We start from the raw sequence: 13,767 nt of genomic DNA on the forward strand, positions 1-13,767 counted from the left end.
GTAAATGCAAAGGCCCTCAGGTGGTATGCCTGACATGTTCTAGGAACAGTGAGATACAGGATAGTGTGATTGAGAGAGAATAGTAGGACGTGAGGTTTGAGACTTCAGGAGCAGGGCCTGGGGTGTAGCTCAGTGTTGGAGTACATGCTGAGAACTATGTGAGGCCCTGGGCAATCCCAGCATGGTGGGGGAAGGGGAGGAGTTCAGAAAGGGTGGGAGGCAGAATATACTTTTTAGACCAAGGAGAAGACTGGCTTTTACCCTGCACAGGATAGGAATCCATCTGGAGAGTTTTAACCAAACAAGTGGCCTGATGTAACTCTGGTAGTCAGGTTAAGAACAGACTATTTGTAGGGGTTAAAAAAAAAGAGAAAATTGGTCAAGAATAGTTTGGCCTAGGGTAGGAGCAAAGGTGATAGAAAGGGCTCAGATTCTGGGTTAAAGATTTGAGATTGAGAGCAAGGTACTAATAGATAAAAGAAAACCTCTCTGAATTTATAATAGCAAAATGTAATTTTCCTCATTCCATCACTTTAAAACAAGAACAATAGATATTTCTTTAAAGAAGTTATACAAATGGCCAAGAAGCATATAAAAAAGGTTATATGTTGCTAATCATTAGAGAAATACAAATTAAAAACCACAATGAGAAGTCCATTTCACACTGAACAGGATGGCTACTATAAAACAAAAACAAAAACAAAAACACAGAAAATAACAAGTATTGGTGAAGATGTGGAGAATCTGGAATACTTATGCCCACTTTGGGTGGGAATATAAACTGGCAACTGTAGAAAAGGTTATGGCAGAATTTCAAAAATATTAAACAGAAAATGTGATTCAGATACTACTTCTGGGTATACATCTGCTATGCTTTGGACATAATTTAAGTATATTCCACCAAAAGTTTATGTGTTGAAGCCTTGGTGCCAGGGTAGCAGTATTGGGAGGTAAAGGGACCTTTAAGAGGTGGGGCCTCATAGGAGATCTGTAGGCTTTAGAGGTGTGCCCAGACTCTTTGACTTCCTGTATTCATTTCTAATCTCTTCTTTCTATATGTGATTCCTTTATTGTGGTGCCATCAGCCATGAAGTCCTCACCAGAGCCTACCTGATGGCAGGGTCATGTCCTTGAACCTCCAAAATTGTGAGCTAAACATATCTTTTATTTATAAAGTTAGCCTGCATCAGGCATTTCATTATAGGCATATAAATAAGAGTCTGTAATATTCTTTTTTAAAATTTTTGGTGCTGATGATCAAATCCAGGGCCTCACACACACACATCCTTTACCACCCACCTACATCCCAGTCCTGGAATAGATATTTTTATCCCCATGCTTATAGCAGCATTATTCTCAATAGCCATAAGTTGGAAGCAATGCAAAAGTTTATTGATAGATGAATGGATAAACACAATGTGGTGTTTATCTTTGATGGACTTATTTTTAGCCTTGAAAAGGAAGGAACTTAACATGCTACACATGGATGCACTTTGAGGGCATTATACTATGAGAAATAGCCAAACATGAAAAGACAAATATTGAATGATAACACTCATGTATCTAAGACTGGTTAAACTCTAGAAACAGCTAGTTGAGGAATGGTGACCATGGGCTGGAGGAAAGGGAATGGGAAGTCATTATTTAATGAGTAGGAAACTTCAGTTTTGCAAGAGGAAGAAGTCCGGAAGACTGGCTGTGCAAAACTGTCAATGTATTTAACATACTGAATTGTATACTTAAAAACTGCTAAGATAGTCAATTTGGTGTTATGTGTGTTTTAGCACAATTAAAAAAATTTAAGAAATCATCAGGCAACTAACTTCACAGAAATGTCTTCTTTTTGGTTAAGGTTACTAGTAAGCAGGAGTCAATTTGGGGCAATTTTCATATTCCTTAGTGCCACCACACTGGGGAACTGCATTGTTTTTCAGTATCCTTCTGGTTCATTTTTCTCCCAGCATTTACCACTGTCTAACACGTATTTTAGTCATTTAATTCTATCAGAAGATAATTTCATGAGGAGAGGAATTTTCTATTGCATTTATTGAGTTCTTTATGTTAGCTTTCCATTATTGTGACAAAAACATCTGAGATAAAACAATTTATAAGGAAGAAAAGTTTATTTTGGCTCACAGTTTCAAAGGTTTCAGTCCATGGTTGGTTGGTGACACTGCTTTTGGGTTTGGGGCCAGGCAGAACATCATGGCAGGACTGCAAGGTGGATGAAACTGCATTGTTTCACGGTGGCCAGGAAGCAAAAAAGAGGGGGGCCAGGGAGGAAGGGTTCTAGCCTCAACATGCTCTTCAAAGGCATGCCCCAATGACCTAACTTCCTCTCATTAGCACCACCTCTTAATATTTCCACGGGATGGCAACCAAGCCTTTAGCACCTGGCCTTAGGGGAACATTTTAGATCCAAACCATAACATCCTTTAAGTAGGAAAAATACGAGGAAGCACAGGCTTTTTACTACAGTCAATCTGCTTTATGACTCAAACTACCTCGTCAGTGCCTGAGTGCCTGACTTACATTCACTGTTAAAAAAAGGAAAGCTTTGGAGGACACACACAACTTCAATGCTGAATACTAAAAATATCTTACATGTAGACAATGGAGTTTATTCTATTTGGTAAAGAGATTCAAAAGTGGTATTTTATCACTTAAGATCATTATGGAATGGTCTAGTATTACATGTGACTATGATATGTCTGGCAATGAGCATGAAGTTTTCAGGAAAACCCTTGCTCAGATCATCAAGGCTAACATTTCCTACTCTATGAAGAACTAAAATGTGATTATATTGGTTCTGCAAATATGGGAAAGGGCTGTAAGTCTGCCATTTGTGGAAGAAAAGCTTCAGAATATGTATGCAAATTTGGCAAATGGAGTTGGTTTTCCCCATGATACCATGAATAAAAAAGACATTTTAACAAATCATAGGTTCATAGAAAATCTCTAGTTTTGTGGTCTATTTTCTCGAATAATAGGAAATGAACTTTCAATAAAAAGTACGTGGAGACCTTGGGTTTATTTTTCAGGTGGAAAGGGGCAGGATATCCGGAGGATCTGACTAAATGAATTTCTACCTAAGCTACTAAGTTACCATAACTAAAAGGTAATCACTTATTTCCTACAATGGTCTTTCAAAATAAATATGAAAGAAACTCAGGCAGAGAAAATTACGCAGAAAATATTTTGCTCTTACACTGAAAAATAATCAACACTTAAGTTTTTCCCTCTTGTCACACTAATCAATTAGCTATTCCAGCACAACAGACCCTCCTCCCTCTCTGAACTGATGCAAAATCAACCCGAAAGAAAAGCCGTTTAGCCACTTGCTTTAGAAACAGACCAGTCTGCTCGCTGCCATTTGTAAACCTCAGTCCAGCCCCCAAAGTCAGCAGGATTCTGCACTTTCAGATCTGGGGTAACAAAGCATTAGACAACAACCAAAGTTCAAAGCGACCACGTGCTATCACTGCTTACATAAACGCGGCATTTTAGCAGAAAATGCAATGCCAGGTCGCAGGTTTTTACAATGGTTTTGAGTGAGTTATGGGGCCGCCCAAGTCCTCACTGGGTTTCTTCACTATTGCTGGAACGGGGCTGGCTGTTCGGTCTTTTAGGGTACTCGTCGGATAAAAGGCCTCAATGAAAAACTCATACACGTATTGCTAATGTGGGAGAAAGTCGGTGATACTGTGGATCTGTGACTATTTTTGGAGCCTTTGCCCTGCTGATTTGGTGCGCGGCTTGACAAGCGGGGATGACGGAGGTGCCGTCGCGTCTTTCTGCGGCTTCTCGGAAAGCAAACCACAGAGTTTTAAGCCGCCAACTGGCTTTCGGCCGACTCCGGCCCCGGGTCCGGTGCGTGCTCGGTTCCCGAGCGGTGTTCACCTCGCCGCCGCCCCCGGCGGGGAGAGAGGGCCGGTTGTCCGCACGCGGGGCCGGCCGCCGGCGATGCCCTCTTCCAACATGGCGCCCGGGGAGGCGGGTCCCGCCGGTCGACTCCCCGGGTTCCGGCGCCGCGCGTTTTGGTTCCGGAGTAGCCGTGTCGCCGTCGCCTCCTTCCTCCTCCTCTCGCCTCCAGGACGCTCGGCCTCGGTCGGGGACTGAGCCTGCGGCAACCTCTGGCCCCTGCCGCTGCCGCCCCGGCCATTCGGCCTTCTGGCGGGGCTCCTTGCTCACAGTCCCGGGCTGTGTCGGCCACGCTCCCCTCCCCCACGGAGCACCCAGGAGGGCCGGCCGCCGGCAGCTCCATCCCCAGACCGCGCGCGTGCTCTGTTTCCCTACACCCACACGACCGTGGAAAGCGTCGCGGTGCTGTTTTGCCCACCTTTCCAACTCCAGAGCCTTACGACCGCTGCTCACTCCTCCCGGGTCCTGCCTGGTCCCCAGGGCACCCTCCCCGAGAAACACCCTCTAGCCCCTTCTAACTTGGGTCTGCCTGGGTGCCTGCGGGGCCCTTCCTGGTCACCCCTGCTCTCTTCACTCCATCTTCCAATCCTCATTCCCCTTGTCACCTCTTGGAGTCCCTCCTAAGCAGGGGTCACTGGGAACCCCTACCAGGATGTGAGTCCCTTTACCTGTAATGCTGTGGCTGGCCCTTGGCCCCTTCCGTGCCATGGAGAGCCAGGTGCTGGTGATTCGCATCAAGATTCCAAATAGTGGCGCGGTGGACTGGACCGTGCACTCCGGGCCGCAGCTGCTCTTCAGAGATGTGCTGGTGAGTGGCAATCTCAGTATCAGATGTCAGCCAGGGGGACTCAGGGGATCTGGGTAGTCAGCACCTGACCACTGGTGGCTCGAGCTAGTGGTGGTGGCCCTTGTTGGCCTGTAGTGGGGGCAGTTATTTTGCTTCAATCACAGCATTGATTAATTCACCCACTGAAACCTGGTACTTGTGCAAAGCCCTGGGGAAGGAGATGAATCAGACCGAACTCCTGGCCTCAGGAAGCTCCCAGCCTGGGCTGGAACGTGCACACGGACACATGCAACTGGGAAAGAAAAAGCTAGTATAGAAGAGTATTCTGGAATGCCCCTGGCCAGATTCCAGGCATGTCTTTATTTCTACTGAGTTCTCTGAACTTGGGGACCTGCTGGGAAAGGGAAACCAGGGCAACTTAAGCTTATCACCTTTGAGCAAACCTAAGATGTCTTTGACCTACCACGAAGAAAGAGAAAATGCTGCTTGTTTAACTATGATGCACCATTTCTGTACAAAAACCAGCCCCATTGCAGAGATGTTAGTGTAGAGGAATGGTAACATCAGGATACTCAGAATATATATCAGATAAAAATCCAAAATATTAGAGCCGAGTGTATCTTTGTAGGCAGCCTGTTCTGCCCTGGTATTCTTTTTTGCGGGTAGGGACTGAGGAAGTTTGAGGTCCTATAGCTCCTGAGCCCGACAGTCAGTGCAGGAACTCAAACTCCTTTACTTTTACTTACTACTTTTTTGCACATGCTGCAGCCCCTTTGCATCTTTCTAATCTTTATTTGCTATGAATAGGGTGCATCCTGCCCATTTTATGTACTGAATAACAGACATGGAAGGCAGAAACTGACATACTAGGTAGCAAAATGGACAGTGGACCTTACCAGTGAGATTAAAGGGACTGAAAAAGTGATGTGATTTTTAAATTGTCTTGGTTTACTTAATAAAAAATTGATTTCTGGAACTTTCTTTTGACTTCGGTATGTTACTGACCACCCAGGTCACTCAGGCTTTCAGGTGCCTTGGCCAGGATTGTGGATGCCGAGACTAGTGAGGCAGCCCTGTGTACCAAAGCTTTCCTTTTCTCTGCATCCAGAGTTCTCTTTACACTACATGCAAGTTATTTCCTTTCCTAGTAGGCCAATGCAGTCCTTATCATAGTCCTCTGGTTCTGTTTTGATTGGTGCTGGCCTGCTTGGCACCCCCATGGGCATCCTGTGCCTTAGGTATACAGAATTTCTGTCTGCTCTCCCAGGTGCACAGGCTGTCTCCACTCTGCCCCCTTCTTCAGCTGATCAATTTCCACCTGTTCTTCAAAGCTAAGCTTCTCTTGTTTGTGCAGTTGCTCTGTGTTTTTGCAATTTTGTGTGCACACCCTGGTAAACCACACATTTGGTGATGATTCTTTGCCTGTCAGTTAGTTCCACTAGAAGAAAACTTGTGCAGGAGGTGGAGAGCTCTGTTTCCTCTCTGTTTCTGCTGCTTCATGGGACTCCTAGATACTTGTGTAATGAGGGAGCTTAAAAGAGGATGTGTGCAGTTACAGTTCTGGACAGAGCATTAGGTTTTGAGTCATGAAATTTGGGTTTTATTGTCAGCTCTCCCACTAACTAGGCAAGTCACTTTACCTCTTTGAGCCTCAGTGTCCTCATTTTTTGTAAAATAGAGATACTGATACTGGCCTCAAGACTTGTGAAGATTAAGTGAGCTTGTGTTTAAAATGAAGAAGATAAGCTTTCTCTTACTTGCAAATGAAGCAAAAGAAGTTAGTATTTTAAACAATAGGGGTGTTCTAGATCAGAAATGGGTGCCAGACTGCCTGGGTTTAAATTGGAAGCCCCCTTGGGCAAGTGTCTTGTGAATGCTTGAGTTGATACATATAAAGCGCTTGGAACAATCTAGCATATATTAAGTGTTCTGTAAGTATTGTCACTACAGCATCAGAGACAGGACCTTGTCCTCTGCTTGTTGTTGTTGTTGCAGTATTGGCATGTTAGGCACTCTACCACTTGAGCCATGCCTCCCCCCGCCAACTCTTTTGTTTGTATTTTGTTTTTGAGATAGGGTCTTGCTAATTTTGCCTGGGAGGGCCTCAATCTCATGATTCTCCTGCCTTCTGAGTAATTGGGATTACAGGTGTGCTCCACCACACCTGGCTGGTCCTCTGCTTCTTGAGAACTTCCGGGCTGTTCCTGGTTCAATATTAACTGGCCTAAAGGAGATGTTGTGCCAGTGTGGCCCACCACTAGAGCTCAGAGTGCCGTATGTCTACACACTGTTGTGGGTAAGACCAGGTGGAGCACATTTGTCATGAAGGCCTGATGGAGGGCTTGAGGCAGCGGGTACTGTGTTTCTCCTGGTGCTCCCTCGGCAAGGTCTGCCAAGGTGCAAACCCAAATCCTGTGATCGATCTCTCCTTCTTCACCTCATCTCTTCATTAAGAAAAGGCAAAAACCCCAAAGAATGTCACAGTCTCTAGCTTGGAACCTTAAACTTTAAAGCCACATGAAACCTGGAATATCCCCTACCTTTAATCCCAACCCCCACCATGTTTTCAGATGAGGGAACATAACCCCAGAACAGGGAGGTGCCTTGCTAGAGTCACACATCTAATCCAGAAGTCAGAAGCAAGGGTTAGTTGTGAGAGTAACTGCTTCAGCAAATTGCTGGGAGACCTGGGCAAGTCACTGGACCTCTTTGAGGCTTGTTTTTTGTCTGAATCATCAGGAACTGACTGTCATGTAAAGGAGGCCTAGTTGGTTCCCAAGGACAGATGTAGTTGGGGTATCTGTTTTTCAGCTGTGTTTTTCCTCCACTCCAGAGACATAGTCTCTAGTTCTAGGAAACCTGCAAAGGATTAGGTTGGATTACTGCATGGTGGAAGATAGTGTCCAACCCTCTCCTCTCTGCTCTTTGTATCCTGTCTTAAAGCCCCAGCCCCAATTTTCCCTCATTTGTGAAATTTCTGTCTAAACTGAGTCTGTGATTTTTCCTTCCAAATGAGTTAGCAGACACTGTTTGATACTATGTGTTTAATTTGGTTCTTGTCATTGCTGGAAAGACTTTATATTGTTATTGTTAGACTTTATCTCAGTGACCATATTAGAATCTTCCTGAAGCCAAGGGCCAAGTCTTAAAGCCTACTTACAAAGTTCCTGGTATGTTGTAGATGACAGTTTTATTTTTGGCCTGTAAGATATTTGTCCGATTTATTGAAAGGAAGGAGATGAAAAGAAGTACTCACTATCAAGATATGTAAATTTAAGTTTTCTTTTGAAAGCTTCTTTAAGTGAAGTAAAATGTTGTTGAGGGTAAGAGAAGGTCAGTTGGAAATAATTCTAAAATCTTTAAAGTATAACTGGAAAATGTACATGAAATTATTAAGTATACTTTGCTTAAAAATAACCAGTAGATACGTATTTTCAGGCTTTTTACTCTTTTGTCATTATGCTTTAAAGAAACAAGGTGGTTGGTGTGTTCCCATGATACTCTCAGTCAAGTTTGTTCTCTTTTTCTATCCTTTTCCTATATCAGATGTAAAGCATGTGGGGTTCTTTGTTTATGTTGAGGGGCAAAGTATGCCATTGCTGCCCAGCAGGGTTTTCGGCAGGTTATTAGAAACTTGCTGTTTGATGGGGTCTGGTATTCAAAAGTAGGAAGGACCCCAAATTAGTTTGCTTATTCTGCAGAGGGAGAGTTCACATCTAAAGATTGTTTGTCTGAGTGATTGTAACCAGTGATTACCTGGTCGTGGAGGGTTGGGAGGGAGTGCCCTTCCTTTCTCTCCCTGTCCCCGTTCTTTCCTCTAGTGGCTAGAAAAGGTCTTCAGTAAGTACTGTAGAAGGGTGACTTCAGTGAGCAAATGATCCTCCTCCACTGATTGCTAGGTGCTGATATGTAGGTTTTATTGTGAGGTAAACTTTGTTGTGTCCCAGTGATCAGTAATTTGTTTTATTTATTTAACAGACACTAATAATGGCACTTGCCACATGCTGGAAACAGTTCTAAGCCTTTTACAAATATTAACTCACTAGTCCTACAAGGTAGGTAGTTATGATCTTGTTTTACACATATGGAAACTGAGCCAGAGAGGCTTGTTTACTCAGCTAGTGAGGCAGAGTCAGCATGCAGCCCTATCAGTCTGGTATGAGTCCTTGCTTTCATGCTTTAGGCTGGACTGCTTGTGTAGTTTATTCTGCACTTGGTGTACAATAAATACTTTTTCCCTTTGCCTGTGTGGAAAGAATTTCTAACCCTAAAAGGGTATCTTTTACAGATACTTCCTCACAAAGTTGATGTTTCATTTGCTAAATAAGACTAGAATCAGAGAAAACATAATCTTTCCTGACTGTAATAAGCAGAGGCTGCCTAAGATAGTTCTCTTTGATCAATTTTATATGCACAGATTTATTTTTGAAAACAACATTGTAGAGGCAAGACTATTATGCAAATTGCCACTGCAGCAGAAGCTTCTAAAGAATTGCCTTTAGAAGGGATTTGTAGCCTCCACTCTGCTAAGTGCCCTGCTTGGAAGGGCTTTGGGCTCCCTGCTGAGACATACCAAGAGCAGCTTTGTCAGCTGGCTGTTTGGTGCCAGTTCTGGCGCAGCACTCAGAGGGACATTGTGGCAGAGTTCCTGAGAGAAGTAAGATTTGCAGGCTATTCCGGTGGGACTGGGCAGGCAGGATGAAGGGTTGCTTTTCCAAGAACTTTGTGTTCAGTGCCTCTTCAAATTGAGCTGCCCCTGTAGATTCATTTTGATGGTTTTCAACTTTATAAATTCATTTACTTGATAATATCAGATTATATACACTTTTCCAAGGTTTTGTAGACTTAGTTTTAATGGAAACATTAAATATGTTTTCCATTGCTTAAGAGTAAAGATTGATAAGAATTATTTCTATTAAAAGTAACTTACACGTTTATGTCATTATAGTGGACACTCCTACTACTATGAGAGCAAGGTACTGTGTTGCTCCTTACATATCAGGAACTACATTTGTCAAATGTCTACAGTGTGCCAGGTCCCAATCCTATGTTTATTACCTTATTTAGATTTTACATTATCCCTGTAAGTATTATTAGACCCATTTTGGAGAATAATCACATTGAGACTCAGAGAGGTTAAGTGACATTTTTCCAGGTCACATATCTAATAGGTATAGAGAAAGATCCAAACCTAGAGTGGACTGACTGACCAGTCTTTTTTCTCTTTCCCCACAGTATATTCTACAGCCTCCCATAGAAGAAACCTTTTTTTTTTTTTTGTTAAATATAGAACAGTATAGTTGGATGCATTGTTGAATTGAGAGTAAAAGATTGTTATTAATACAATCTAAAGTTTTGTTAAAGATTTTTTTCTCTGGAATTGAGTTTTAACTCTGGGCTTACATTGCTGGGCTAAATGTGATTATGAGCTAATGTTTTTATAGGTTATGCAAACATTTCAAAAATCTTTCCCAGGTTCTCATATTTCTTTTAGGATTTGCCACATGTTAGCAATAAAGAAGATGGCTAATTGTGTTTCTTTATTCTTGCTTTGTTTAGGATGTGATAGGCCAGGTTCTGCCTGAAGCAACAACTACAGCATTTGAATGTAAGTCTGGCTTGCATACTTTCTTGACTATTTCTTTCTGCAGTAATATTTCACATGGTGTATGGGTAATATTACTTTAGAAACTGACAACAACTGATTATTTATGATCATCATATGGTTCACTTAAATATTTATAAATTAATGCAAGTTTAATGATGATACTGAACTGAGTAATATTTTCTTACTTAATCATATCTTGGGTGTGCATATTTCTACAATATAGCTTTAATTACCAGCATGACCTTTATCTGCTCTTGCTCCTCACTGTAATAACATTGTAGGACAAAATGAAACATGTAAACTACCTGTAAGCCAATGATTATTGATTAAGAGATTTTAGTCCTTTACTGCTTTAAAAACATAGCAACAGAATAGAGCTTTCATGTAACCATTGCATGGAATAATTCTGTTTTAGTGAGATTTGACAGGGTTGCTAGATGATGATAGGAACACCCTTTTCTTAAGTCCTTTTCTGTCCACTGAATTGGCTTTGGGACAGAACTGGAGTATACTAGAAAACTGGGTTTAACATGAGCCAAGAGCATTGCAGGTGAGGTCATGGTGTGAGTTCAGTTAGGATAAAGTAAGGGTTGCAACCGTGGTTCCTGTCCTTTTTTGAAGATGAGAGCCACTTTTCAATGGGGAAATACTTGAGTTTTTTCCACTAGATAGTATACTTTTTGTTCCTATTTTTAAAAATGATGGTTACTGTTAGAGAGTACAGTGGGTAAAGAAAGTACGATGGGCACATCCTCTTTGGAGACATTTTTGACAATACTTAACAATGTGTAAATCCTTTGACTTAGCTCCACTTTTTGGAAGCTATGCCCTTCAAATAAAGTGTTCATTGTGGAATTATTATTATTATTATTATTATTTTGTGGTGTAGGGTTTGAACTCAGGGCCTACACCTTGAGCCAGTTCACTAGCCCTATTTTGATAGGTATTTTTGAGATAGGGCCTCTCGAACTATTTGCCTGGGCTAGCTTTGAACAGCAATCCTCCTGATCTCTGCCTCCTGCATATCTAGGATGAAGGTGTGAGCCACCAGTGCCTGGCTTGGAATTACTTTTTAACAGCAAAAAAGTACAGGTAGACAAAATGCCTAGTATAGTGAATTAATAAATTATAATTTATCCATATTCTTGATAATTTATCCATATTCTGGATAATTTATAATTTATCCACATTACATAATAGGGTTTTTTTGTGCACTGACTTTGAAAGATATCCATGATTTATCATTGAATAAACAAATAATATGTATTGTGTAATTCCAGTTTTTCAGAACCCTAGCTCCCTCCCTCATTTATATTATTGAGGGACAGGATCTGAAGAGTAACCACTGCAGTGCTTTTCTGTGGTCTCCCTTGGAAATTGGATGTGAGGGCTGGTGGTGTAGGTGTATGAGCACACTTTTTACTTTATGTATTTCCCAATTATTTGAATATTTTTCTATAATTATTACTTGGTTTTAAAAACTAGAATGAGTAGACTGTTAATGTAATTAGTGTTCCATTTTATTTTTTAGTGGTACTGGGGTTTGAATGCACAGTTAGTATTCTATTAACTGTGTTAGACTCTATAGACTACTGAGTATATACATAGAAGCACATCCAGTGTTGCAGGTTCTATTCAGACTCCTTTCAGTAATGGCATTGGGGCAGGGACTGGGGTGTCACTGACAGTGTAAGAGTCAGAATCTGGAGTACTTACTGTTGCCAGTGGTATCCTACGAATATTACATGGATTAGCTTATTTATTTTAACCTTCACAAAAGATCCATACAAAGCACTTTGAGGATGGTTATTAGGGCTGTTTTAGTGGAGGAAAGGATATCTCTTCTGAAGAAAGGACATCTCTGAGCAATTTGCTCAAATAAGTGTTACTTTTGGAGTAGATCCTAGAACATTCTCAGTCACTGTGCAGGACTCATTCTGAGAGCTGTTGTAACTGAAATCACGTGTTCTCATTTTTCATAAGCATGGCAAAAAGAAGCTTACTTTGACTTTCTACTTCTCACTTTCTGTGTCCAAGACTTGGGCCTACCCAGTAGCTTCCAGAGTTAGAGTTCACAGTAACAGTGCTGGTTATTTTAACTATCATTCATTGATGACTTGCTTCATGCCAGCCAATGTACTAAATGCTTTACATAGATTGTTTCTCTGACTTAACCTGAATAATCTTCACAGTGACTCTGAGGTAGGAAAATTATCTGTGAGGAACTGAAACTCAGAGACATGAAATGATTGCTGAAGGAGATCGCTAGGAAGTGGTGGAGTCCAAATTCAAACGCATGTCTTTTTGACTATAAAACTTCACTGAATAACCCAGTGTGTCAAGAACCTAAGAAGTGTTAATAAAGAAAAGAAAGTTTAGACTTCTAGGTTTAAGTTCTTTGACATTATGCTCTTCCTTTTCCTTAATAAGGGTGACAGCTTGGTAACCATCTGCATGTGGGTCACTTTTCTTTGTTTATACATATTTTTAAATAAAACTATTCTCTGTCTCGCTGAGGTGTGTGTGTGTGTGTGTGTGTGTGTGTGTGTGTGTGTGTGTGTGTATGTGTGTCATTATGTTGCCCAGGCTAGTCTTACACTCTTGAACTCAGGTGATTCTCCCACCTTAGCCTCCTAAGTGCTGGGCTTACAGCGCATGTGCCACCTTACCCAACTCTGGACTAATTTTAGATGAAAAACAATAAAAAAAAAATCACACAGTGACAAAATAATGACAGCCTTTAGTGTTTTGTTTAGTGTTACGTACTTTGCATTATAGACTTGATAACCTAGACTGGCATTTCTCATGATTGTCTTAAGGTGGCTTTATTTTTAAACCAATCACAAATCTGAACCAGTAAATGGAACCAGTAAATGGATAAGAAATAGTTTAAAGTTTACTGGAATTTTAGGAATATTTCAGTGGTTTGTGAGTATAATGAGCAACCCTCAAATAAATAAAACTTTATTCAAAGAAATAGTTACCAAAACAGATACCTAACACCGATTGATTGCTTATGCAGAAGAGATGGTGTTATACTTAGTGATACGAATTAAGCAGCAGGAGGAGGGGCAACTGTCAAAGCTACCTGTTTTACATAAATGTAGAGAAAAGGAGAGTTGTGAGAAGAGGAAATGGGAAAGATAGGTAACATTAGAGATTCTTCAGTGCTGAAGAGTGTCATCTCTTCAGTGATACTGCTGACGATTCCAGATGGGGGTAATATCTCCGAATACCATACTAGAGTGGCAGCCATTCAGCCTGTCTTCTGATTGGCTGTGTGGATGTTTCCCTCACGCTGGATTTTCAGTCCCTTGGTGATAGCACCAAGCTTTATTTCTCTCTTGCTCTCTTCTTAGCACTGAGCTTTACAGCCTTTGAGAACCATGTTTGTTGGACAAAATGGAATGTCACAGGTGTACATATTCAATTGAAAATTGTAAAATATGCA

General features: G+C 41.5%; 1 protein-coding gene across 22 annotated transcripts in view; it reads left to right on the forward strand.

The window, feature by feature from the left end:
- Positions 1 to 4,428: 4,428 nt before the first annotated feature.
- The window catches only part of Map2k5 (mitogen-activated protein kinase kinase 5), a 252,617-nt gene continuing 243,278 nt past the window's right edge, over positions 4,429 to 13,767 (forward strand). For all 22 annotated transcript variants that reach the window (XR_012445525.1, XR_012445528.1, XR_012445526.1 and 19 more), the window contains exons 1-2: positions 4,429 to 4,729; positions 10,268 to 10,316. Coding sequence is in view for 14 of the 22 variants with exons in the window: in XM_074066289.1 (XP_073922390.1) it covers positions 4,595 to 4,729; positions 10,268 to 10,316 (184 nt within the window). In the remaining 8 variants the exon portion in view is untranslated. The remainder of the gene's footprint in view (positions 4,730 to 10,267; positions 10,317 to 13,767) is intronic.

Source organism: Castor canadensis, chromosome 2 (genome assembly GCF_047511655.1).
Source record: "Castor canadensis chromosome 2, mCasCan1.hap1v2, whole genome shotgun sequence".
NCBI lineage: Eukaryota > Metazoa > Chordata > Mammalia > Rodentia > Castoridae > Castor > Castor canadensis.